The 27,334-nt window shown below is 43.2% G+C and overlaps 3 protein-coding genes across 3 annotated transcripts; all 3 read left to right on the top strand.

The window, feature by feature from the left end:
- The first annotated feature begins 1,053 nt into the window (after window positions 1-1,053).
- zgc:172076 lies at window positions 1,054-15,446 on the top strand. Its single transcript, XM_028565173.1, has 9 exons — window positions 1,054-1,148; window positions 4,219-4,265; window positions 5,821-6,019; window positions 8,747-8,904; window positions 9,656-9,788; window positions 10,058-10,217; window positions 13,959-14,082; window positions 14,346-14,535; window positions 14,857-15,446. Exons 1-9 carry the CDS (start codon window positions 1,064-1,066, stop codon window positions 15,015-15,017), a joined length of 1,257 nt encoding a protein of 418 aa, XP_028420974.1. The 5' UTR covers window positions 1,054-1,063; the 3' UTR covers window positions 15,018-15,446.
- A 198-nt stretch (window positions 15,447-15,644) lies between these two features.
- Window positions 15,645-19,552, top strand: LOC114546445 (caspase-1). The gene is made up of 3 exons (XM_028565207.1): window positions 15,645-15,843; window positions 17,309-17,416; window positions 18,638-19,552. The coding sequence occupies exons 1-3, from the start codon at window positions 15,792-15,794 to the stop codon at window positions 18,970-18,972; spliced, it is 495 nt and encodes a 164-aa protein (XP_028421008.1). The 5' UTR covers window positions 15,645-15,791; the 3' UTR covers window positions 18,973-19,552.
- A 3,402-nt stretch (window positions 19,553-22,954) lies between these two features.
- LOC114546437 (caspase-1) lies at window positions 22,955-27,236 on the top strand. The gene is made up of 3 exons (XM_028565193.1): window positions 22,955-23,101; window positions 24,530-24,637; window positions 26,420-27,236. The coding sequence occupies exons 1-3, from the start codon at window positions 23,050-23,052 to the stop codon at window positions 26,770-26,772; spliced, it is 513 nt and encodes a 170-aa protein (XP_028420994.1). The 5' UTR covers window positions 22,955-23,049; the 3' UTR covers window positions 26,773-27,236.
- The last annotated feature ends 98 nt before the right edge of the window (window positions 27,237-27,334 follow it).

Below are 27,334 nucleotides of genomic sequence, written 5' to 3'. Positions count from 1 at the left end.
CACCATCACTGGGGCTATCAAAAGTGCGTGTTCTTTCCGTGCGTCAAAAGTGCTATCTGCGAAACCCCCACATTTCCACCCATTACCAAGGGTGGAAAATGTCAGGGCCGTTTTTTGTTCCCAGTCTGTCACTGGTCAACACCCACCAGGTCTGGATTTGTTGCGGAATGGCTGCGGCCATGACTGACAGCTGTAGTCACGAGGACCCACGAGTTCTTGTGGATTCAGGTAGAATAGAACCACAAAACCAACAACAGTTTGTTTCCATCCAGAGGAGTAGAGGGGAAACAGCTCTGTGCCGTGTTTTCAAGGTGTAGTGCAGGGAAATATGATCCGCCGTGAGCACGGTGCAATTTATTGCTCGACTTCCTGTCCCGCACTATGTGCCGTGTGCTGAATTGCTGCGGAGCTCTTCGTCGTCTGTAAAAAGTAGAAGCTCTGCGAATCTGCTGCGGACTGACGGAACTGGGACGGAGTCGGGACGCAGACGTTCCGCAGTCAGTGGAAATACACACACTGACTTTAATGGAAACCTGATGACTCCGTCGACGTTCCGGAGCCGTTTCGCAGAAGTTTCGCATCCAGTGGAAATTGCCGGTAAGGCGCGCCCCGTGGCGCGCTGCTCGTGCAGCTTTTGAATTCAACTTTGAAGCAGTGACGTGGGTGTGTGTGTGAAACAAAGCTTCAGACGTCACTGGTCACATGATTATCCCAAAACGAATCAAGCTCCGATACAAAGCTTCATTCCAAATTGGTTCATGTTTTTGATACGTGCCTCAAAGCAGAGGGTTCACGGGTAACATCACTAATAAATTGTCAGGGAGGGTCATGTTTCTTCTCCAAATCATTTTGGAGGGTCACAGAAAATTTTATTGCTGGGGAGGGTCAAGTCTATTTTGACTAAAGATCCCAAAACTTCTCCGGTGGCCCCTTAAATAAATAACGAACAGTCCCTAAAGCAGGAGTGAGATCTGCAGCACTAGACTATCCGGTGATGTGTGCTGTTATAAAAAGGCTGCTGTTGTTCGGACTGTAACCGGAGACCCCTGCAGACGGCAGCTGGATGAGCTGCAGGACCAACACAACTATTGTTAGACCTTTTGTTGTGTTGACGGGCCGTAACGCTGACGACATGTGGAAGGTCAAACGTGAGTGTTTTCACTGCATGCCATGTATTTTTCACATTCATTACTCAGGTAGAAGTATAGATACTAGGGTTTAAAAAGACTTCCGTGGAAGTTGAAGTATCAACTCAAGCTTTTTACTCAAGTAAAAGTACTGGTTTCAAAACTACTTGAAGTATAAAAGTAAAAGTAATGTAAGGGGGGAAAAAAGCTAAGGCCTATAGCTTAGGGGCTATAGTGCTATACCCCACCCAGGGTGCGAACTACGGGGGAGCTAGGGGGAGCTCGGCTTCCCTTAATAAGACATGGGCTCCCCTGAAAACGTGATTTGTGAAATTTTGGGGAGTCTCTAAAAATACTGACAATGTGTCATTTTGACGTGCAATTTCAGTTTTGTGTAATGTGATCCCTGTGGATTGTTATGTGTAAAATTGCAAAAATATCATTCATTCATGCATGACAGCGATTTAAACCTAATTCACTTCAATAAAGATAACTATACATGCTATTCTTGTCATGAGCATCAAGGCGTGGTGGCGCTGCCCTGCAAATTCAACCCATGTTTAGTACACGTTAACTAAAAGATTCGTAGGAAAATATAAACATTGGAGGTCCTTAATCGGCACGCAAAGTCCTAGAAATCCATTCTGCAGTAGTCTAAGCATCATATAGTCATGGCAAAAAGAAAACGAGGCAGTTTAATTAATTTTGGTTTTACTAAGAAATTGTGTAGCGATGACGTTAGTAGCACAACCATTTCACCTGCTGCAAGCCCTGTTAGCACACCTCCCACCGGGGTGGGGGCAACGCAAGAAGAAGCTGAAGAAATAATGTCCTCTCTGGCTGAAGATGATTGTAACCCCTCTTGCTCCTCTCTCCCGTTAAATTGGAACAGCCAGCAGTGGAGAGACTGGAAGAGGCGATATACAGTACATGGCTGTTTGTTAAGGATGGAAGCTGGGGGTGCGTCGCTAAGGTCTAATTGAACGGAGGAGTTCTGGTATTCTTCGGTAGCCTGAGTAACTTTAACCGTTGTTCATGTGAAATCTCAAAAACAGCCTGATGCTTTGTTTATAGACTATTTGTGGCTGGCTGTTTACTATTTGACCTATCTTTTCCTGTCGATGATGTATAATAGGGTAAATCCTGTAGTGCATACAATAGCTGTTATGTATCTTTGTAAGTCATTGTAAGTTGCAAGCGCACGACCCCCCCTCCCAGTGGAAAATAAGTGGGCTCCCTCAAAGGCCACAGTATAGTTCAAACACTGACCCCACCTCCTTCTCATCCAACCACAATCAAATTCACTCTATCCGGATGGTGCAATTTATCTGGATAGGTTTTTGTTTTTGTGTGTTTTTTTGAACGATGACAAGCCGAACTGAAATAGGAGTAACAAGGCTATTTTTATTTATTTTTTTTTTTTAAATGTAACGAGTAGAAATAAAAAGTCTGCTGTAAATTAATTACTCCAGTAAAGTAGAGATACCCAAAATTTAGGTAAGTTAACGAAGTACTTTGTTAATTGACACCTCTGGAGTTTTTCACTCCGTAAACTAACTCCCCGTTAAGGTACCTTCGATCTGTTGTTTTAACCCTTGTCTTGTCTTCTCTTCAACCATGCAACTTTTACATTTTCTGGGTCATAATTTCAAATGTGATGTTTTTGTCACTTTTTTCAAAATGTTTGAAGCTTCTCCTGACATTTTTTGTCACTTCTTTCGACATTATTGTCATTTTTCTGATGTTTTTAAAGCTTTCCCCATTGTTTTTGTCATTCTTATCCAAGTTTTTTTTTGTCGCCTTTTCCAATGGTTTTGTGAATTTTTTCTGTGCTTTTTTTTGTGACTTTTTAAATTTGTTTTTAAAAGCTATTTTCCAAATTTTTGTCATGTTTTTCAACGTTCTTTCATACATTTTTCTTCAAAGGCTATAACATTTAACAAAACACCCAAATTCAATGAAAGTAGTGAACTGATCATTTATTTAACTTGTGTATAGCATCGAATGGAACCATCCATGTTATTTTTTTTGACAATTTGTTTGAAAGAATTACAGAAACTATTTGAAAATGGGTCAGATTTGACCAGAGAATAACAGGAGGATTAAATATATATGAATCTTCCATTAAAACATTACCTCAGTGGTTCCTGTCCTTAAAGTCTCTGTTTACAAGATGAGCATCAAACAGCTATACGGTGTAACGTGTGTCTGTATTTCACTGTAGAGGATACCTACAGCGGGACATTAAGCAGTGTTCAGCTTCCTTTGTTGGAAAAACAACAAAGATGGTGCATTCACTGGAAACTAGTAAGCCTCGTGGTGCATTCAAAGTTATTGTAAAATACCCTATTTTTTTAAGTATCGGTTCAGGCACCGTTTAGGTACCGACACCGTTTTAAAAGTATCGTTTTAGCACCGGTATTGGAAAAAACCCAAAGGATACCCAACCCTTCTTTTGACAAGTAGAAACCTCAGACGGAACCTGTCTCTTGGTGGGCAGAGAGAGAGGCAAATATGATCAGGTGTGTAGGCTTAATAAAGTACTATTATTTCATCCATTTACATGTGGAAATATGCTGGCTCTATATACGCTAAAAGTGTCTCCACGTAACTTTGTTTTTCCTTCAACTTGGACCCTATTTTCCCATGTTTTGTGTCTAGGACTTTTATCAACGTAAAACACACTTCATTCAAAGTGGACAGAAACTAAATAAAACTACCAAAAGCCGTCTTGGTTCATCTTTCCACTGTTCCAACAATTACCACTAACTAAAGGATCTTACTCTTTAACTAAAAGGTCTATCTCTGTAGGGATCCTTTCATAATGTTGTCAGACACTTAGAATAATAATCTGAGTCTGTCAGCAGCAACAACAGAACTTTTAATGGATGCCGACTGATGCTGAACATTTGTCCTGTAGGGTTACACTACAGCTTGTTTCATGGCTGCCGGTTACAGCGTTCATCGCTCAGTATTGGACCAGTTTCAAAGAGCTTTGTTCACATCAGTTTGGACATCAATGCCTGGGGAAATAGGGTTCAGGTTAAAAAGAAAACCGAAATTTCCCCCTAAACATTTTGCTTTGTTGCAGCTCCGGTTGTCTTTTCTAAGGAGTCGAGGTATCGGCCGATTTTGGAGGTAATCACTATGATTCAGCATGAATATCTGATTCTTTTTTCCACATATTATCTTTGTTTTATATACTTTTATATATGTATAAACAAGCACAGTACTTGAGGAGCAAACAAAGTATTTCACCGTTGAGTGACAAATAAAAACCTTGAAGCCCTGAAACAGTTTGACTCAGTAATGACGTCAAAGCTACCTAACACTAACGATAAACTGTGTATTACCGATATTAATTCAGGGAGACAACTTTGCGTTTAATGGCAGTAAATTCTTCCAGCTTCAGCCGAAGTATCTCCTGATTTTTTCAGAGCTAAGTGAGTGTGTGACATTGAGGTCTAACTCTGCACGAGTGAATCATTATTGATACATTCAAAAACAAAAGATTAACTCCATGTGACTAGATAAAAACACGCCAGAATAGACGTCTCTGGAACAATTAACATTGCGGAAACCTGATATGTGTGACATTGGTTGGGTTTAGGCATTAGAAATTGAATGGTTCGAGTCAGGACAGTCTATTGGTCAGCTGATAGGATCTGAAAAAAATGTGTGAACATTAAATCTCAAATTGTGTGCTGCGGTTTTGGCTGTGGCCTTGAGGCATGTTTTCTCGTTTGGTGGGTGTGTCAGAGATGTTACCCAATGAGCAGCGAAGTGTATGTAAACTTGTAATAATAAAAAAGCCAGAGCGCTTGCCTTGCACACACAACAGGGTGTGTATCACTACAACAAGGTGTGTAACACTCCAACATTTCAGTTTAAATAAACGTTTTGTCATGGCTGAACTGGGTTTCCAGTACAGATCTGTAACAGCACTGGTGGTTTAGAATCCGGGGCCACATTCAGCCACGACATAAAATAGCAACATGTTTATTTAAAGTGAAACGGGGGTAGGTTGAACACCCTGTTATGTGCGTTAAATGAGAGACACACCCACCAAACAAGAGAAACCATAACTCAAAGCCAGTTTCACACCGTTCAGAGGGAAAAAAAAACTTTCTCCAGATCTGGCATCACAGAGAAGCAAATGTCAGCTACATTTGTGAACAAACAGAACTAATGTTGCTGATGCTAAATATGTCTTTTAGCTGTGTAAATATCTAATGTTAGCAGAAGAAAATAATAATAAATTAGACAAATTTAACTCTTCATCCATCCACACAACGTTCAAACGAGGCCCCGTCCCTTTAGAGAAAGGAAGTGAGGACCGTTTCATACCGTTGGCGCAGCGTGTGATGTGCTATCTTGAGTTAAAGAGAATCTTTGGTGACAGGCATCAGTCAGACTAAAAAATCTTCTGGTCTCCTCTATGATTCAGAGTCTGGACTAAAAGCTCTTCTGGTCTCCTCTATGAGTCACAGTTTGGTCTAAAAGCTCTTCCGGTCTCCTCTATGAGTCACAGTTTGGACTAAAAGCTCTTCTGGTCTCCTCTATGATTCAGAGTTTGGACTAAAAGCTCTTCTGGTCTCCTCTATGATTCAGAGTTTGGACTAAAAGCTCTTCTGGTCTCCTCTATGATTCAGAGTTTGGACTAAAAGCTCTTCCGGTCTCCTCTATGATTCAGAGTTTGGTCCCAGCTGACCCCATGTCCCAGTTCCACCTGAGCCGACGTTCCCCCGACGAGGAGTTCCCTGACCTGGGCAGGAACTACACCTGGATGGGACGGATCCTCACACCGGCCATGTACCGCCGGCAGTTCCACCGCTGTACCAACAGCGGAGTCATCTTCGACGATGTCATCCGCCCGGGCCTCGAGGAACCAGGTGATGTCAGCGTGATGTCAGTGCGGTTCTGCTTCTCAGAGAATTGCCCTAAGATTAAAATCCAAAACAACTGATAGAAGAAAGTCATCGACATTCAAAGACGATAGAAACGTCAGATTAAATTCAAATACAGTACAGGCCAAACGTTTGGACACACCTTCTCATTCAATGAGTTTACTTTATTTTCATGACTATTTACATTGTAGATTCTCACTGAAGGCATCAAAACTATGAATGAACACATATGGAATTATGTACTTAACAAAAAAGTGTGAAATAACTTAAAACATGTCTTAAATTCTAGTTTCTTCAAAGTAGCCACCCTTTGCTCTGATTACTGCTTTGCACACTCTTGGCATTCTCTTGATGAGCTTCAAGAGGTAGTCACCTGAAATGGTGTTCCAACAGTCTTGAAGGAGTTCCCAGAGATGTTTAGCACTTGTTGGCCCTTTTGCCTTCACTCTGCGGTCCAGCTCACCCCAAACCATCTTGATTGGGTTCAGGTCCGGTGGACCACTGGACCTGAACCCAATCGAGATGGCTGCTGATGCCTTCAGTGAGAATCTACAATGTAAATAGTCATGAAAATAAAGAAAACGCCTTGAATGAGAAGGTGTGTCCAAACTTTTGACCTGTACTATATGTTATTGACGATTTTTGTGTTTCTTCCTAAGTTGATCATTGTTAAAAAATGTCCTATTTTAGTGTGGCCGGGTTAGCTCAGTGGGTAGAGCAGGTGCACATATATAGAGGTGTATACCTCGACGCAGAAAGTCCAGGGTTCGAGTCTGACCTGAGACAATTTCCTGCATGTCTTCCCCCCTCTCCCCTTTCATATCTAGCTATTAATTCGGTATTGGGCCGAACCCCAAAAATCTGGAGTCGGTGCATCCCTAGAACATTGTCTGCAAAAACTGTCTGTCCGTTAAGGTTCAGCAGTGAAGCCACTGTATGGTTTACATTTAGATATATTTTAGATAAAGTTAGACAGTTATTGATGATGCATGTAAAGGAAATATTTTTGGCTGGTTTTCTGTTTCTGGTGCGTTAACCTGCGTTAATTAGATGGGTCTGGAAAAAAGCTCTGGAAAAAGTTAAAGGTGCAGTAGGTAAGCCTTTTAAAATTACCTTTCTGTCATATCGGCTGAAACTGACCCTATGTTCCAGTAGAACTACATGAAGCAGGTCATTTAGAATAAATCCAGCTCCTCTGGCTCCACCTACAGCCTGGAGTGAGATTTTAGAAATCCACCGCTCCCTGTTCAGATGCACCAATCAGGGCCAGGGAAAGTGTCTAACTGCGTGCCAATCACTGCTCATGCACACACATTCATTCTCCCTTGTGGGGGGAGGGGCTTAGGAGACCGTTTTGGGCTTTAGCAGAAAGGGGGGAGGGACTGAGAAGTTGTCAATGTTCAAAGTCTGGTGAAGTCCTGGATCTTCACAATCCTACCTACAGCACCTTTAACCCTTGTGTTGTCTTCCCGTTGACCGTGCAACTTTTTATTTTTCTGGGTCAAAATTGTTTTTAAACGTGGTCGTCTTTTTCGACACTTCTGTCACTTTTCCCCCAAAGTTTTTAATACATTTGTTTTTTTTCCCCACGTTTTTAAAGCCATTTCCAACATTTTTGTCACTCTTATCAACGTTCTTTTTAAATTTAATAAAACACTCAAAGTACTGAGTTGATCTTTTATTTTTGTTGTGAAGAGTAATGGTTGTATGGTACCATCCACGTTATTTTTTGACAATTTGGTTGGAAGAGACCCAAATTTCTGATATAGAAACATTTTGAATATGGGTCAAATTTGACCCGAAGACAACAGGAGGATTAACATATTTTGTCTGGTCCTGTTTCTGTCTGTACCGTGATGTGTGTGTATGAAGGTCATTGGTCCTGTCTGTCTGTACCGTGATGTGTGTGTATGAAGGTCATTGGTACGGTCTGTCTGTCTGTACCGTGATGTGTGTGTATGAAGGTCATTGGTCCTGTCTGTCTGTACCGTGATGTGTGTGTATGAAGGTCATTGGTCCTGTCTGTCTGTACCGTGATGTGTGTGTATGAAGGTCATTGGTCCTGTCTGTCTGTAGCGTGATGTGTGTGTATGAAGGTCATTGGTCCTGTCTGTCTGTACCGTGATGTGTGTGTATGAAGGTCATTGGTACTGTCTGTCTGTCTGTACCGTGATGTGTGTGTATGAAGGTCATTGGTCCTGTCTGTCTGTACCGTGATGTGTGTATGAAGGTCATTGGTCCTGTCTGTCTGTACCGTGATGTGTGTATGAAGGTCATTGGTCCTGTCTGTCTGTACTGTTATCTGTGTGTATGAAGGTCATTGGTCCTGTCTGTCTGTACTGTGATGTCTGTGTATGAAGGTCATTGGTCCTGTCTGTACCGTGATGTCTGTGTATGAAGGTCATTGGTCCTGTCTGTCTGTACCGTGATGTGTGTGTATGAAGGTCATTGGTACTGTCTGTCTGTCTGTACCGTGATGTGTGTGTATGAAGGTCATTGGTCCTGTCTGTCTGTACCGTGATGTGTGTATGAAGGTCATTGGTCCTGTCTGTCTGTACTGTTATCTGTGTGTATGAAGGTCATTGGTCCTGTCTGTCTGTACCGTGATGTGTGTGTATGGTCATTGGTCCGGTCCTGTTTCTGTGTACCGTGAGGTTTGTGTATGAAGGTCATTGGTCCTGTCTGTCTGTACCGTGATGTGTGTGTATGAAGGTCATTGGTCCGGTCCGGTTTCTGTGGGCTGTGCCGCGGGCGATGCTGAGTCCTACATCCTGTTCTGTGACTTCTTCGACCGAGTTATCGAGTCGCATCACGGACACAAGATCACCAGCCGGACGCCGGAGAGCGACTTCAACCACGACAACCTGAAGGTAGCCGGTCAGAACTATTCGTACACATAGCTACGAAGAGTAATGCACTGTAACTGGTGTGTATTCCACGTACGTATATATATGTTTATTACGTTTAAGGACTACATACTTTAACATATCCCTCATTCTGATTTAACACTTGTGTTGTCTTCCCTTCGACCAATAACCAACTTTACTTTTTCTGGGTCAAAATTTTAAATGAAAACTTTTTTTTTCATCCTTTTGTTGTTCTTTTTCAACACTATTTTTGGTCACTATTCCCAATGTTTTTGTTGATTTTTTTCCCAGGTTGTTAGTCACTATTTCTGACGTTTTTGTTGATTTTCCCTCCAGCGTTTTTGAAAAAAAAATGTCCAACATTTTTGTTTATTGTTCTTTTGTCATTTTTTTCTTCTTCAAATGCTATAAAATTCAATGAAATTATCATTTATTTTACCTGTGAAGAGTAATGGTTGTATATAACCATCCATGCTAGTTCCTTTGACAATTTGGTTGAAAGAAAACCCAAATTTCTAATATAGAAACTTTTTGAGAATGGGTCAAATTGGACCTGAGGACATCAGGACGGTTACATGACGCCTGCAGATTCATCTTCTTTGTGTGTTATGACTCGAAAACATTGAGCTACTTTCAGGTAGAAAATGACTTCTGGTGCTTAACAACTTATTTGTTGAGAGCTGGAAACACAGAGATGTATTTGTGTGTGTGTGTGTGTGTGTGTGTGTGTGTGTGTGTGTGTGTGTGTGTGTAGGGGGGCGATGACTTGGACAGGTCATACGCTGTACGCTGTGAGGTGAGTGTAGTTCGAGGCGTTGAAGACTTCTGCTTCTCGACACACTGCAGCCGAGGAGAGCGCCGACAGCTCCTCACGCTGGCCAGGAAAGGTAACTGCATGTCTGGCTTTCTGAGGAGATTTAATGAACATCACGCTGTGTTGAAGAAGACTTGAAACTAGCGATTGAGACCATAAACTCGTTATGAAAATGTTTACTGAGGTCATAAATCAAGAGAGAAGTCAGCTCATTTTCTTATAGACTTCTATAGAAACAGACTTCTCTTCTCGACACTTTATACTTTTTTTTTTTAAACATTATGCATCGCTTTTCTTGGCGTTCTTTGATGCTTCCCCCCCATGTGTCCTGTCTGCTCTCAGCTCTGCAGCGGCTGGAGGAGGAGGAGGCGTTGCCGGGGCGACTCCTCTTACTGCAGGATCTGAGCCCGGAGCAGCAGAGGGAGCTGAACCTGAACTCTCCGTCTGCCTCCCAGCTGCGTATCGGCGTGGCCCGGGACTGGCCCGATGCCAGGGCCGTCTGGTCAGTCTGGTTTCCTCCCAGTAGTGGTCTGGTCTCCCAGTACGTGGAAGCTGAGAGACCAGGGATTCACTCAAGTGTGATTTATGCGTGTGTGTGTGTGTTAAATCAACGGTGTAGGGTCGGTGTCTCCAAGCTCGGATGCAGTGACTGTAAAACGGCCTCTAGACTTCAAAAGTGGAGATCTCAACCCCCCAAATGTTGTACCCAAAGTTATGCTCTTGGAAAACGCCCTAAACCAGTCTGCCTCTGTGATGTTTCAGAATCAGAATGGGATTTATTGCCAAGTACGTTTTTTTAACACATACAAGGAATTTGTTTTGGTGTTGTTCTCTAAATGGAATATTAAACAATATAAGTATAGGTATAAACAATATAATTATATGTACACAGTATGTATTAAATTAAATTAAAAATAAAGATAGAAATAAAAAAAATGAATAAAGAGCAAAGAGCATTACAGCAGAGAGAGAACAGTGGCATAAGGAGCCAGGTGGAGAGTTTTGGTTCTGATGGACCTCAGCCTCCTGCCAGAGGGGAGTGGCTCAAAGAGTTTGTGTCCGGGGTGGGAGGGGTCAGCCACAATCTTTCCAGCACGCTTCAGAGTCCTGGTGGCGTAAAGGTCCTGGAGCGGCGGCAGATTGCAGCCAATCACCTTCTCTGCAGACCGAATGACACGCTGCAGTCTGCCCTTGTCCTCGGCAGTGGCGTACCAGATGGTGATGGAGGATGTGAAGATGGACTCGATGCACCATCATTGTCTTTGGCAGGTTGAATTTCTTCAGCTGCCGCAGGAAGTACATCCTCTGTTGTGCTTTCTTGACGAGGGAGCTGATGTTCAGCTCCCACTTGAGGTCTTGGGAGATGATAGTTCCCAGGAAGCGGAAAGACTCCACAGTGACTATTGTGGAGCCACAGACGGACCACAACCATCTCCACCGTCTTTAGAGCGTTGAGCTCTAGATTGTTTTGCTTGCACCACTTCACCAGGTGGTCAGCCTCCGACCTATAAGCGGACTCGTCTCCATCACAGATGAGTCCGATGAGGGAGGTGTCGTGTGAACTTCAGAAGCTTGACAGACTGGTGACTGGAGGTGCAGCTGTTGGTGTACAGGGAGAAGAGCCGAGGAGAAAGAACACAGCCCTGAGGGGATCCGGTGCTGATGGTCTGTGAGTCGGAGACGTGTTTCCCCAGCTTCACATGCTGCTTCTTGTCCGACAGGAAGTCAGTGATCCACCTGCAGGTGGAGTCAGGCACACCAAGCAGGGAGAGCTTCTCCTGGAGCAGAGGCGGGATGATGGTGTTGAAGGCAGAGCTGAAGTCCACAAACAGGATCCTGGCGTAGGTTCCTGTGGAGTCCAGGTGCCGGAAGATGTAGTGGAGGGCCAGGTTTACTGCATCGCCTACAGACCTGTAAGCTCTGTAGGCAAACTGCGGGGGGTCCAGGAGGGGGTCGGTGACGGCTTTGAGGTGTGAAAGCACAAGGAGCTCAAAGGACTTCATAACCACAGAGGTCAGGGCAACGGGTCTGAAGTCGTTAAGTCCTGTGGTCCTTGGCTTCTTGGGGACAGGGATGATGGTTGAGGTCTTGAATTATTTTTTTTTTTTTTTTTATTAATTGTGAATTTTTGTTTTGTTTAAATATTTTAAATACTTTTTATTTATGCTATTTATTTTAAATACTCAAGTGCCTTGATTGTGAGATTTTTTTAATTAAATTTTTGCACCGGGGGTCCGAGAGAACTGAAATTTCATTGGTGCCGTATGTCATGTATGTATAGCACATCTGACAATAAAGCTGACTTGACTTGACTGAAGCAGGCTGACACGTGGCATGTCTCCAGTGAGGTGTTAAAAATGTCTGAACACTGGAGATAGCTGGTCAGTGCAGTGCTTCAAGCTGGATGGGGAGACGACATCCGGTCCAGCAGCTTTCCTGGGGTTCGGTCTCCTGAAGAGTCTGTTGACGTCCCTCTCGTGGATGGAGAGAGTCGTCACTGAGGTGGGTGGGGGGGTGGAGGTGGAGGCCTTTAAGAAGGGCATTGGGGGGAGTTGGTGGGGGGGGGGCAGGACCCTGCTGAGGTGAGGGAGGTGGAAGTGATGCACAGTGGCTGTAGATGTAGGGAGGTGTTGTGGGGGATGGTGTCAGGACTGACCTTTAGTCTTTCAAATCGACAGTAGAATACATTCAGGTCATTGGCTAGGTGTCGAAGGAGTGGGGGGTTTTAAGGTGTAGACACATACAGTACAGGCCAAAAGTTTGGACACACCTTCTCATTCAATGCGTTTCCTTTATTTTCATGACTATTTACATTGTAGATTCTGTACTGAAAACATGTCTTATATTTTAGATTCTTCAAAGTAGCCACCCTTTGCTTTTTTTGATAACTCTGCAAACCCTTGGTGTTCTCTCAATGAGCTTCATGAGGTAGTCACCTGAAATGGTTTTACCTCACAGGTGTGCCTTGTCATTAATTAGTGAAATTTGTTCCCTTATTAATAAAAAAGCAAAGGGTGGCTACTTTGAAGAATCTAAAATATAAGACATGTTTTCAGTTATTTCACACTTTTTTGTTAAGTACATAATTCCATATGTGTTCATTCATAGTTTTGATGCCTTCAGTGAGAATCTACAATGTAAATAGTCATGAAAATAAAAAGGAAACGCATTGAATGAGAAGGTGTGTCCAAACTTTTGGCCTGTACTGTATAGCTGACGGCCGACCATTGACAGAAAACCCCGTCGATATGATCAGTCTCGTCCCCGAGGTCCAAAAAACTGCCACAGAACACACCAAAAAGACGAGCAGGCGGCGCTAATCTGTATTGTCGCCCAAGAAATGAAAACCGGCAGCTGATTGGACGAACACGTCACATGGGTTTGTTTTCTCCGGAAATTCGGAGCCAGACTGTCATGGCGGCTCGTTCAGAATACGATCTCATATTGTACTAAAATAGTTCACTGAAACATGTTTCTGGAAACATTTTAAGAGAGAAATAGGCCATGCAGTTGCTGAATCTGTCTTCATTTCAGCTCAACAAAGGTCAGTTTAGAAGATTTTCGTCAGATTTTGAGAGACTCTAGTCACCTCATTCCGCTCGTCATTTCCGGGTGAGTCCCCGACGGCCCTGCCGCCGACCGAACATGTCAGGTCGGCCAAAGTGAACGCCGACAGCCCCCAGACGGACGACGGCACGGGACACACCGAACAGATTCGCGTCACTGACCTCGCCAGACTGTCCCATGGCCGATAATCGTCCCTTAGGCTTATAGGTGGTGATCTGCCTAAGTCCTTTCCAGACAGTTGCGGAGTCGTTAGCTGAGAACTGACGTTGGAACTTTCCAGAGTACACTAGTTTAGCCTCCTTCACCGCCTTGCTAAACTTGTACTTTGACTCCTTAAATCTGTCTTTGTCCCCACTCCTGAACCCGTCTTCCGTAGTCAGCCTTAACCTTCTGAGTTTGGCTGTGAACCAGGATTTGTCGTCGTTGTAACTGACCCTGGTGCACGATGGAACACAGCAGTCCTCACAGAAGCTGATGTATGACGTCATAGCCTCTGTGTACTCATCCAGACTGTTGGTAGTAGTCCTGAACACATCCCAGTCAGTAGAGTCCAAACACGACTGGAGATCCTCCACAGCCTCACTGGTCACTGGTTCAGAATGGGAATCCTATCGGGAACCTCATTGGTTAGATGAATCCTGTCTAAAGTGTAATGTCCCGTGATTCCCCGCTGCAGGGCGAGTACCGATGGCGGCCTGGTGGTCTGGATCAACATGGAGGACCACCTCAGACTGGTGTCCACACGGGATGACGCAAACATCACAGAGGCGTTTAAACGCCTCTACGTCAACCTGCAGAAGGTCAGTGATGTCAGGCTTCACGTCAACGGAAGTCAAGTCACGTCTGATTTGAACCCAAACCTCCATCTTTTTATCAACTTAGCTCAGTAGTTCTGGTGTCTAAACCCTAACCAAACTGGGACCGTTTCACAACGTTAACCACATGGTTAAAACCGCCACCGTTACCATCTCTGGTTTAGATATGAGGACGGAGAACTCTCCTGTGGGTGGGGTTAGAGGGGAGCTTTGAGTCTTTGACTGTTTGTCTCTCCGTGTGTTTGCAGCTGGGCGGGTTTTACCGCGAGCTCCGACACCCGTTCACCTGGAAGCAGCAGCTGGGCTGGGTGAGCAGCTCTCCGGCCGACGTGGGGACGGGGCTGAGGATCAGAGTCCACCTCAGACTGCAACACCTCCCCCAACACAACCGGCTGCAGGACGTCCTGAAGAGGCTGAGGATCTGCATGGACACCACAGGTATCAGCTGTCATAGCTATAGTCCACACAGCATTCCTGGATGGTTTATTGGCATTTCTTTAAACCAATCACAATAGTCTTGGGCGGTGCTAAGCTCCGGACAGAGCCTCTGCTAAATAGTGCGTGTGTGCGTATGCATGTGTGTGTGCGTGCATGTGTGTGTGTATGTGTGTGTGCGCACATGTGTCTGTGTTCCTTTTTTGGGGAGTAGGTTGTTCCAAATTTTTGCAGGAGGGACATATGTACCTCTTCTAAATATTTGGGGGAGGGGAGGGGGGGTTGTATCATCTCTAGTTTCCAACCTGCGTTTTTATTTCCCAGAATCCCCGGCACTGTACGCTGTGAGCAATGCGGCGACCTTCGGCCTGAGCGAGGTGGCTCTGACCCAGCTGGTGCTGGATGGGGTCAAACTGCTTATCGCCATGGAGATGAGGCTGGAGGGCGGCGGCAACATCGAAGAGCTCGTTCCTACGCAGAAGTAGATCTAGATGCTGATTGGCCGGAAACACAAACTTAAATAAATAAATACATTATTATCTAAACAAGTGACAAAAACGTGTATATTAGGGACTGAAATGTCGGAATTAAATCAAATTAAATCAGAGACAAATGCTTCGAAATACAACATGCATCAACAGCTTTGAAAAAAGTGATAAAAACGTTACGAACTTCATATATTTCTGTCATACTGATGTGTGATCTTTCTTTCAGGTATTATCCATTACTGCATGGTTTTCATATTTTCATGACTTTATATTATCTATGTGTATATATACTCTGTTAAACTGCCTCCTTGTACTACTCCTGTTTAAATGTTGAATCCGTATTGGAGTCTGTCTCTTGGTGTCTTGTAATGACGTGTGTGTTGGTTGCTGATAATACACTCTGTAATAAACATTGTGTTTGGGTTATGACTCTATTTATATGTAGTATATATAGTAGTTACCCCCCACCCCCACCCCTTTATCATCAGAGGAACAGACAGGCAGGCAGGCAGGCAGAAACACCCACACACACACACATGCATGAGAAAAACTGCATAACAAAGAGGGCCTGTCTGTGAAGAGCAGACTCGTGGGTTACAATTCGATAGTCTGAACATCTGGGGGGACGAGAAGAGGAACTAACAGCTGTGTCAGACGACTTCCTGCTCTGACGTCATTGAGGGCAGTCTGGGCGGGAGACGAGTTGAGAAGCAACTCTTCCGTGTATTCTTCACTTCTTTCAACGAGAGCAGCTGAGTGAAGTATTACAGAATGGGAAACTGGTGGAGCGGGGGGGATAAAGATCCAGAGACATCCCAGCGTGGTAAGATAGTGATTTATGTTTGCACACTCGGGCTTTAAAAAGGCGTCTGACCACTAACTTTCTCAGAGGAACTTGGCTATCTTGCTCTCTAAGACAGCAGCCATTTTAAGAGTTAAATACTGAAAGTGTTAAGTTTAAAGTGTCACATTTTGAATTGGAGATTCAACTTTTGGTGCAACAGAACTAAACTAAATCTAGGTTCAGAGTAAAACTGATGTTTGATGATTAGTTTGTTAATTGTGAGCTAGATTTAAAGCTGTAGTGCAACATGATTTAGAGTTAAAGCACCGTGTTGGGGCAACTCAGCCTTAGATAGAAACCTGAGAAAGAGAATGAATTCTTTCCTCTGTGTTTAGCTCTGAAAGAACAACAGTTGAGATTTACAGCTGACACGCCTCAACGTGTCTGATAAGGAAAGGGAATACCACACAACACATAACAGGTCTCACCTCACAGAGACGGGATGGAAGTAGGTCACATCAGAGATTAATCAGCAGATGGGTTACTACCGCACAGCACGGCCTTTACCTGACTAACGTTAAAGGAACAATCCACCCAATGATCTAAATTTGTCTTTTGAGAGGGGAGTGGGGGTGGGGATCGATTAACGTACACTGAACAAAATTATAAACGCAACATTTTTGTTTTGGCCTCCATTTTTCATGAGCTGAGGACTTTTTCTATGTACACAAAAGGCTTATTTCTGTCAAATGTTGTTCACAAATCTGCCTAAAGCTGTGTTAGGGTTTATCCCTCTCAACTCTGCAACCACTAACATCCTGCTTTTTTACTTTTATTTTTTTGTTTTTCAACATGGTGCTGAATGTGTGTGTGTGTGTGTCACAGTCACATTGTGCATTTATATTGATGTAGGATTTGTGATCCGTCTTGTTGTTGATGTTGTCATGATTTTACTGTTTTTAGTAAATTTAGTTTTTAGTAAATTTAAACTGTGCCCTGCCGGGGACTGCAGATGTAAATTAGCTTAAGGCTAACTCTGGCACAATGCATCAAATGGCAACATTTGATGTTATCAATTGTACATGGTTGCTAACAAATAAAATTAATAAATCAATAAATAATCCTGCTGTCTAATCAGCATCTTGATATGCCACACCTGTGAGGTGGATGGATTATCTCAGCAAAGGAGAAGTGCTCACTGACAGATTTAGACAGATCTGTGAACAATATTTGAGAGAGATAAGCCTTTTGTGTACACAAAAAAGTCTGGGGGCAGAAACAAAAGTGTTGCGTTTATAATTTTGTTCAGTATATGTATCGTGAATTTTTCTTTTCTCTAGAATGGGGGGAAAAATAGGGAGTGGGTTCTCTTACATATTTTTGAGGGGGACAAATCTATCTCTTTTAAATATTGGGGGGGACATAACCCCTGCACCCCCCTCATGTCATCCCTCAGGCTGAAAACAACTTGTGTTTCCTGATTATTTTGTGTCTGTCCAACCAGCTGATCCTCCGAGGGGAGCAGTCATCGCCCAGAATGGAGGGGTTTTCAACCAACCTCAGTTTAGTGGTGTTAACGTCAGAGGGAATCTAACGGTCCAAGTCACGCAGGGTAATGTTTCCACCCTTATGTTTCAATTAATCAAATAAACATTTATGTTTAACTATGTACATGCTTAAAATGTAACCAACAACATGCCTATAATTATTTTGCATTTCTAAAGAGATGGTCTATGTTTGTTTCAGTCACATACTCGAGCAGTTTGAGTGCTACCATGAGCAGAAAACACCCAGGAAGCAAGCTAGTCGTGTCGGCGTCTAAACTTAACCGTCGTCGCCGCATGGCGCTCACTTTTCCGTCGGCTAAACTCAACTACAACGACCTGACACGACCGTCATCTTAACTCGCCTACACGATAGGCGGCAAAACCGCGAGTTAGAGCGCAGAGCAGAGAGGCAACACGCAGAGCAGGAACCTTCTGTAATGGGTTGCACCTTGAAAGGTCAGCGGCAGCGAGGTCAAAGTTGAAATAGTTTGAACTTTGAGCGCAGCGCACGGTGGAAATTTGGAGCGGTGCGCGACGCCAGGGGTAACACAGCGCCTAGTTGACCATTTTGACTGCGGATAATGTGTAGGCGGCTTTACGGTGGTCTGTACTAGAGGGTGACACGGGAATCAATTGTCGCTCCCATCCCATCCCAGTCACGTGCTAAATCCTAAGAGAAAGACTCCCAAATCCCGTCCCTCTCCTGTTTGGTTCCCTATGTTGTCTAAAGTTATCAGACTCTGTTGCCCCCCCTCTAGCATGTTTGGTTAATTGCGGTCAAATCACTCAGGTTCCCTCGGAAATTTAGGCAACACTATACATGGTATATCACTGGCTTGTGAACAGGGAAGCTGCTTTGTCTTGCTCTGATTGGCTACTGCTAGCTGCAGAGTAGCCTATCCACAAACGTATTGTGAGCTGTAAGTGGTACGAAGTGCCTTGCAATCTTTGGGCGCACTCACCGCATTGCTGCGTAATTTTTTTAAGTTAATGTCCGGCTCCGTCCCGCTCCCGTTGATTTCTATGCTTGATCCGTCTCCATCATGTTACTGACAGTGAAATTGACTCCTGTACCGCGGGGCTCCCTCAGGAATACTGTATCCCGCGAGAGTCCCGAAAAAATCTCAGCTAAACTCAACTGTCCTGTGACGTAATTTCGTAGGATATCTGGGCTGCATGCTTACACAAAAGGTGCTATATACAGTAAATAGTGTTGAGTTCTATGTATATGCTGTATGTATATACTCACAAACTAAACAAGTTTTTTTATCCTGGTTGTCTTCTAGGTCCAGGTGCGGCAGGTGCACCGAGGAGTGTCCCAGCAGAGCACTGCGTCCCCGCTGAGGACGGCGTCCCCGCTGATAAGAAACTGTTCTCAGTTCGGACACAGTTTGTAGAAAGAGTGTCTAATGCTGTTCTGGACCAGCTTCTGGATAAAGTGCTTGAGCATGAGATCATAAATGATGGTGAAATGCAGTCAATGAACATTAAAGCCAAAGCAGACAAAGCACGAGACCTGATCGACACGGTGCGGAAGAAAGGAACTAAAGCCAGCTCGGTTCTGATCACCGCTCTCCGTGAGGCCGATCCGTGTCTTTCCAGAGAGCTGAAACTACGCTGAAGAAAAGGCAGGAAACTGTGGAGTGTAGTGATCAATCTCTAAAATAACTTTCAATTAAAAGTTACTTATCAGACCGTCCTCACCCTGAAAACAGCCGAATAGGTTGATTGTGCCAGCAGATTATAACGACTCATATTTACGTTTGTTGTTAGGCATCGACCTCTCTTGGAAGTTAGGTGATAGTTAGGAGTTAGGAGTTAGGAGGGCGGGTTCGGATGAGTCAAACAAACACAGGACTTTCTCCCAGGAGACCAGGGTTCATGTTACGCTTGAAACCAACGGTCACTAAAATATAAAAATATAAATAATTAGGGTTGGGTATCGTTTGGTTTTTTTCCAATACTGTTGCTAAAACGATACTTTTAAAATGGTGCCGGTGCCTGAACAGATACTTAAAAAATAGGGTAATAGGGTTATTTTACAATAACTTTGAATGCACCACGAGGCTTACTAGTTTCAAGCGAACACACCGTCTGTGTTGTTTTTCTGACAACGGCAGCAGCAGACTGTTACGTTCCGCTGTTAGAATCCTCTCCAGTGAAACACAGTCACACTTTTACATCGTGTAGCTGTCAGCATTTTAACCGTGTTTACTCCAGCTGCTAGCTAACGGTAGGCTAACGTTAGCTGCTGTCAAGTGTAGTGTTAACTATCGTCACGTCGCGCACACACACACACACACACACACACAGTCTTTGTCTAACGTTGGGGGTTAACGAAACACAACAGGAAGTGAAACAAAGTTTCTCGTTCTCTAACAGATTAGTTGTTGAGATGAACAGGATTCCTAAAAAAAAAACATCCTGAAACACGCAGTGATGTTTTGAAGATGCAGAAAGTTTAGAAGAACACAGGAGAATAATTACATTAAGAAAGACATTGTGCATCATAACTTGATGCATAATATTTCATCACAAGTTTATCCTGGTTGACACCAGACCCTTCTCAGTTAGGAGATCAAATCACATATTTGACAGAAGTTCGTCAGGGTTTTCCCAGGCTACCCTAAGTTGTAACGTGTCCCCAAACAAAACCTACGGCTGAACTTAATCTCTGTTTCACAATATTAACTACTGTATGTGTTCAAAATGTCAAATTCAAACTTTTTTTCAACAATTGGTTCTCTTTCCCGATATTAGTTACTTTTTTCCAAGTTTTTTTTCTAAGTTTTGTTACTTTTTCCGATGTTGTGGTTGATGTTTTTTGTTTTTTTTACATTATTGTCACGTTATTTTGTATAATTTGTTCTCCAAATGCTATAAAATTGAATAAACACCCAAATTCAATGAAAGTATTGAACTGATCGTTTATTTTACTTATTAAGAGCGTTGTACGGATCCATCCATTTAACAATTTGGTTGAAAGAAACTGACTTGTGATACAGAAACTTTTTGAAAATTGGTCAAATTTGACCCGAGGACAACAGGAGGGTAGTTTCTGTCTTCCCCAGGAGGAATTCTAAGTAATGCCAACAGTGCTGTCGATGCGTCCAACGCTGCTAGTAGCCAAGGAGGACACGGAGGATTATAAAAACATGATGGACTCTTCAGAAGAGGTCATTATCTTCACTCGAGTTTCTGCGCGGGAAAGTCACCGGACACCACAATGACACAGAGTTGTGTGGAGCTGATAGTCTTAATTAGCTTTGTAGCAACTCATTTGGCTTGAATGTAATGGACGTTTATTAATATCAAAAAGTTACGCACTAAAGCTTTAAATAGAACGGTCACACGTTTTAAATGTCATTAAATGGCAATGAACGGATCGCTCCCATTTGTGGTTTTAGGAGTCGTTGGCAGCGACGTATTCTGTCATTTAGGTATGAGGACAGGATGTTATTACGGTCAGCTTGTTGTTGTTGAATCGGTCTCATTCCACTCTGTGAAAACTGACCAAAGCCTCGCTCATCTGTTTTAATTTTTTACGTCCTGAAGATTAATCGGTGTGAAACTTCTTCTCCTCTGGTCCCTCTTGCTTATCTATCTTTCTTCAGACAGTCACTCCCATTCAACTGGGCAGCTTCCATTTGCCTTTATGTTGTACATCAAGACATCAATTAATCAGATACAAAGCTCCACAGCTGTGGAGTTCATTGAACATGTCACTGAAAACTTTAACTTCTCTGCCGTCCTTCAGGTCACAGTTAAAGGAGTTTATACAAGTTTAAAGAAATAGATCAAATATGAAGGGTTATTTCATTAATAGGAACAATTCTCAGTGAAGCTACTGGAGAAAAGCAACATTGTCAGAGCGATCTCCGTTTTTCAGGCCGTAACAACAGCATGTGGGCTCCATCCTGCATTCATGTACATCTCCATGAACTAATGGTGCACTTCGCAAACTCTGACAAACTCAAACTGTTGTCCTAAAGTACCCTTCCGCCAACTACTAGCTCTTATTGTGGCACTTCCGTTTCTGCTGAAAAGTAAATGTTTAAATCAAAAGTCAAATCGAATCATGGATTTGGAGAATCGTGACAATCCTAATGAATACACACTCACACTATCAAAAGGTTACGTTCAGACTGCTGGCAAAAGTGGCCCAAATCAGATTTTTTGGGGGTCAAGTGACCAGGTGCTCGATGTTTTTTTTTTGCCTCCAACGGCGCCTTCCAGGAAGCTAACCCTAACCCTAAGCGCTGCCTGGGAGGAGATGTGGGGGGGGCAAAAAACTCCAAAGACCTGTCAGACGTCTTCAGTAGTAGTGTGAACACAGGCTGAGGATCTGCATGGACACCACAGGTAGCATGTTTCATGGCTATAGTCCACACAGCATTCCTGGATTGGAGAGAAATGTGCTCTGGTTTATTGGCATTTCTTTAAACCAATCACAATCGTCTTGGGCGGTACTAAGCTCCGGACGGAGCCACGGTGCTGCTGCAACATAGTGCATGTGTGCGTGCATGCACGTGTGTGCACGTGTGTGACTTCTAAGTATTGGGTGGGGGGAGGGGGGGTTGTATCATCTCTAGTTTCCAACCTGAGTCTTTATTTCCCAGAATCCCCGGCGCTGTACGCTGTGAGCAACGCGGCGACCTTCGGCCTGAGCGAGGTGGCTCTGACCCAGCTGGTGCCGGGCGGGGTCAAACTGCTCATCGCCATGGAGATGAGGCTGGAGGGCGGCGGCAACATCAAAGAGCTCGTTCCTACGCAGAATTAGATCTGGATGCTGATTGGCCGGAAACACAAACTTAAATAAATACATTATTATCAAAACAAGCGACAACAACTTGGGACTGAAATGTCAGAATAAAATAAAATCAGAGAACGTCTCCAAATAATCTGCCATGTTGATCTGTTAGGAAATCTGACAAATCCTTTGAAATACGTGTGAAAAACTTCGTACAAAAAGACAAAAACTTCAACAAAAGTGACAAAAACGCATCAAAATTTGCATAAACAACTTTGAAAAAAAGTGACAAAAACGTTTCTAACTCATATTTCTGTCATACTGATGTATGATCTTTCTTTCATATATTATCCATTACTGCATGGTTTTTATATGTTAATGACATTATATTTTCTATACTGGCTTAAATGTTGAATCCGTATTTGAGTCTGTCTCCTGGTGTCTTGTAATGACGTGTGTGTTGGTTGCGGATAATAAACATTGTGTTTGGGTTATGACTCTATTTATATGTAGTATATATATAGTAGTAGTGTTTATTAGTATCATCAGAGGAAACTGTCTCACACACACACACACACACACACACACACACACACACACACACACACACACACACACACACACACACACACACACACACACACACACACACACACACACACACACACACACACACACACACACACACACACACACACACACGAAAACTGCATAATAAAGAGGGCCTGTCTGTAAAGGGCAGACTCGTGGCTTACCACAGAAACCGTTTTCATTCAGATATTCTGAACATCTGGGGGGACGAGAAGAGGAACTAACAGCTGTGCCAGAAGAACGACTTCCTGCTCTGACGTCATTGAGGGCAGTCTGGGCGGGAGACGAGTTGAGAAGCAACTCTTCCGTGTATTCTTCACTTCTTTCAACGAGAGCAGCTGAGTGAAGTATTACAGAATGGGAAACTTGTGGAGCGGGGGGGATAAAGATCCAGAGACATCCCAGCGTGGTAAGATAGTGATTTATGTTTGCACACTCGGGCTTTAAAAAGGCGTCTGACCACTAACTTTCTCAGAGGAACTTGGCTATCTTGCTCTCTAAGACAGCAGCCATTTTAAGAGTTAAATACTGAAAGTGTTAAGTTTAAAGTGTCACATTTTGAATTGGAGATTCAGCTTTTGGTGCAACAGAACTAAACTAAATCTAGGTTCAGAGTAAAACTGATGTTTGATGATTAGTTTCTTAATTGTGAGCTAGATTTAAAGCTGTAGTGCAACATGATTTAGAGTTAAAGCACCGTGTTGGGGCAACTCAGCCTTAGATAGAAACCTGAGAGAAAGAACAACAGTTGAGATTTACAGCCGACACGCCTCAACGTGTCTGATAAGGAAAGGGAATACCACACATAACACATAACAGGTCTCACCTCACAGAGACGGGATGGAAGTAGGTCACATCGGAGATTAATCTTTTACCTGACTAACATTAAAGGAACAATCCACCCAATAATCTAAATTTGTCGATTCACGTACACTGAACAAAATTATAAATGCAACATTTTTGTTTTTGCCCCCATTTTTCATGAGCTGAACTCAAAGATATAAGACTTTTTCTATGTAAACAAAAGGCTTATTTCTCTCAAATATTGTTTACAAATCTGTCTAAATCTGGGTTAGGTTTTATCCCGCTCTCTCAACTCTGCAACTACTAACATCCTGCTTTTTTACTTTTATTTTTTTGTTTTTCAACATGGTGCTGAACAGGTGTGTGTGTGTGTTTGTATGTCACATTGTGCATTATATTGATGTAGGATTTGTGATCCGTCTTGTTGTTTTGTTGATGTTGTCATGATTTTACTGTTTTTAGTAAATTTAGTTTTTAGTAAATTTAAACTGTGCCCTGCCGGGGACTGCAGATGTAAATTAGCCTAAGGCTAACTCTGTACAATACATCAAATGGCAACATTTATGTTATCAATTGTACATGGTCCCTAACAAATAAAATTAATAAATCAATCAATAAATAATCCTGCTGTCTAATCAGCATCTTGATATGTCACACCTGTGAGGTGGATGGATTATCTCAGCAAAGGAGAAGTGCTCACTGACAGAGATTTAGAGAGAGAGAGAAATAGGCCTTTTGTGTACATAGAAGAAGTCTTAGCTCTTTGAGTTCAGCTCATGAAGAAAGGGGGCAAAAACAAGTGTCGCTTTGATATTTCTGTTCAGTATATGTATCGTGATTTTTTTTAATTGTTTTTTTTTTTTAATCTAGAATGTGGGAAAAATAGGGAGTGGGTTGTCTTACATATTTTTGAGGGGGACAAATCTATCTCTTTTAAATATTGGGGGGGACATAACCCCTGCACCCCCCTCATGTCATCCCTCAGGCTGAAAACAACTTGTGTTTCCTGATTATTTTGTGTCTGTCCAACCAGCTGATCCTCCGAGGGGAGCAGTCATCGCCCAGAATGGAGGGGTTTTCAACCAACCTCAGTTTAGTGGTGTTACCGTCGGAGGGAATCTAACGGTCCAAGTCACGCAGGGTAATGTTTCCACCCTTATGTTTCAATTAATCGAATCAACATTTATGTTTAACTATGTACATGCTTAAAATGTAACCAACAACATGCCTATAATTATTTAACATTTCTAAAGAGATGGTCTATGTTTGTTTCAGTACTATCGGTGTTGGGAAGGATACTTTCAAAACGTATTTCGTTACAGAATACATGCCCACAAATGTAATTTGTAACGTATTCCGTTACATTACTCAATCTGAGTAACGTATTCTGAATACTTGGATTACTTCCGGATTACTTTGGAGCTGAAAGGAGGCTGGTTGCTGGCAAGCAGAGGCTGCACGGCACAGTTAGCTGTATTTCATTCTCCCTGTTCCTTCTTTAATGTGAAATGCTGTTTGAATTTCCAAGATAGAAACGTATTGCTGCCCTGGCTCTGTCGTGCCGGTTCCGACTCCATTGTGACTGATCACGCAAATAGCTAATATTTTCTATTTCATATCTGGGCTTCTGGAAAATGCATTAAGTTGTCTTAATTTATTCAGAGTGAATAAACTCGTGAAACAGAGAAGTATCGTCATGTAATCCATTGATTTTAACAATGTAACTGTATTCTAAATACCAACTATTTAATTTGTAACTGTAACGGAATACAGTTACTCATAATTTGTATTCTGAATACATAACGCCGTTACATGTATTCCGTTACTCCCCAACACTGAGTACTATGTAGCAGAAAACACAAGACTTTCACCCAGGAAGCAAGCTAGTCGTGTCGGCGTCTAAACTTAACCGTCGTCGCCGCATGGCGCTCGCTTTTCCGTCGGCTAAACTCAACTACAACGGCCGCTGAAACGACTGTCATCTTAACTCGCCTACACGATAGGCGGCAAAACCGCGAGTTAGAGCGCTGAGCAGGAACCTTCTGTAATGGGTTGTGCTTTGAAAGGTCAGCGGCAGCGAGGTCAAAGTTGAAATGATTTGAACTTCGAGCGCAGCGCACGGTGGAAATTTGGAGCGGTGCGCGACGCCAGGGGTAACGCGCACCGGCACAGAACGTTTTGACCGTGGATAATGTGTAGGCGGCTGTACGGTGCTCTGTACTAGAAGGTGACACAGGACTCAATTGTCGCTCCCATCCCATCCCAAGACCACGAAAATACTCATATCACGTTAAAAAAAAATTATGTCCTGCAAAATCCTGAGAGAAAGACTCCCGAATCCCGTCCCTCTCCCGTTTGGTTCCCTATGTTGTCTAAAGTTATCAGACTCTGTTGCCCCCCCTGTAGCATGTTTGGTTAATCGCGATCAAGTCACTGAGGTTGCCTCGGAAATTTAGGCTGCATTATACATGGTATATCACTGGCTTGCGAACAGGGAAGCTGCTTTGTCTTGCTCTGATTGGCTACTGCTAGTCGCAGAGTAGCCTATCAACAAACATATTATGAGTAAGTGGTTCTCTTTTCTAAAACCAAATGCCTCGCAATCTTTGGGCACATTTTTTAATTTCATTTTCGGCTCCGTCCCGTTCCTGTTGATTTCTATGCTCTATTCCGTTCCTATCACGTTACCAACAGTGAAATTGACTCCCGTACCGCGGGACTCCCACAAGAATACCATGACCCGCGGGAGTCCCGAAAAATTGTCACCCTCTACTCCTGTGATGTAATTTTGTAGGATATCTGGGCTGCATGCTTACACTATATATGGTGCTATATACAGTAAAAAGTGTTGAGTTCTATGTATATACTGTATGTATATACTCACAAAGTAAACACAAGTTTTTTTATCCTGGTTGTCTTCTAGGTCCAGGTGCGGCAGGTGCACCGAGGAGTGTCCCAGCAGAGGACTGCGTCCCCGCTGACGACGGCGCCCCCGCTGACGACGGTGTCCCCGCTGATAAGAAACTGTTCTCAGTTCGGACACAGTTTGTAGAAAGAGTGTCTAATGCTGTTCTGGACCAGCTTCTGGATAAAGTGCTTGAGCATGAGATCATAAATGATGGTGAAATGCAGTCAATGAACATTAAAGCCAAAGCAGACAAAGCACGAGACCTGATCGACACGGTGCGGAAGAAAGGAACTAAAGCCAGCTCGGTTCTGATCACCGCTCTCCGTGAGGCCGATCCGTGTCTTTCCAGAGAGCTGAAACTACGCTGAAGAAAAGGCAGGAAACTGTGGAGTGTAGTGATCAATCTCTAAAATAACTTTCTATTAAATGTACTTATCAGACCGTCCTCACCCTGAAAACAACCGCATAGGTCGATTGTGCAAGCAGATTATAACGATTCATATTTACATTTGTTTGAAGTTAGGTGATGAATAAAATCGCCAAACTCTGTCAGGAGGCGGGTTCAGATGAGTCAAACAAACACAGGACTTTCTCCCAGGAGACCAGGGTTCATGTTATGTTTGAAACCAACAGTCACTAAAATATAAAAATTTAAATAATTAGCGTTGGGTATCGTTTTTTCTTTTCTTTCAATACCGGTGCTAAAACGATACTTACTACTATGGCTTAATAGTTTCAAATGTCGTTTTTCTGATGGCAGCTGCACACTGCTTAACACCCCGCTGTTAGAATCCTCTCCAGTGAAATACAGCCACACTTTAGCTGTCAGCATTTTAACTGTGTTTACTCCAGCTGCTAGCTAACGCTAGGCTAACGTTAGCTGCTGTCAAGTGTAGTGTTTACTAGCGTGACGTGCAGCAAAGCTTCTAA

The sequence above is a fragment of the Perca flavescens genome, chromosome 2 (assembly GCF_004354835.1).
Source record: "Perca flavescens isolate YP-PL-M2 chromosome 2, PFLA_1.0, whole genome shotgun sequence".
NCBI classification, from domain to species: domain Eukaryota; kingdom Metazoa; phylum Chordata; class Actinopteri; order Perciformes; family Percidae; genus Perca; species Perca flavescens.
Note: the sequence above shows the minus strand (reverse complement) of the source record. Positions and strands in the feature narration are given on the sequence as shown.

Excerpts from the sequence above, each read along its gene's own strand:
- zgc:172076 (XM_028565173.1), top strand. The coding sequence starts at position 1,064 with ATGAGCTGCAGGACCAACACAACTATTGTTAGACCTTTTGTTGTGTTG. Across the intron at positions 14,083-14,345 it reads TCTACGTCAACCTGCAGAAG|CTGGGCGGGTTTTACCGCGA; the intron begins GTCAGTGATGTC and ends GTGTGTTTGCAG. Across the intron at positions 14,536-14,856 it reads GATCTGCATGGACACCACAG|AATCCCCGGCACTGTACGCT; the intron begins GTATCAGCTGTC and ends TTTATTTCCCAG.
- LOC114546445 (XM_028565207.1), top strand. The coding sequence starts at position 15,792 with ATGGGAAACTGGTGGAGCGGGGGGGATAAAGATCCAGAGACATCCCAG. Across the intron at positions 15,844-17,308 it reads TCCAGAGACATCCCAGCGTG|CTGATCCTCCGAGGGGAGCA; the intron begins GTAAGATAGTGA and ends CTGTCCAACCAG. Across the intron at positions 17,417-18,637 it reads AACGGTCCAAGTCACGCAGG|GTCCAGGTGCGGCAGGTGCA; the intron begins GTAATGTTTCCA and ends GTTGTCTTCTAG.
- LOC114546437 (XM_028565193.1), top strand. The coding sequence starts at position 23,050 with ATGGGAAACTTGTGGAGCGGGGGGGATAAAGATCCAGAGACATCCCAG. Across the intron at positions 23,102-24,529 it reads TCCAGAGACATCCCAGCGTG|CTGATCCTCCGAGGGGAGCA; the intron begins GTAAGATAGTGA and ends CTGTCCAACCAG. Across the intron at positions 24,638-26,419 it reads AACGGTCCAAGTCACGCAGG|GTCCAGGTGCGGCAGGTGCA; the intron begins GTAATGTTTCCA and ends GTTGTCTTCTAG.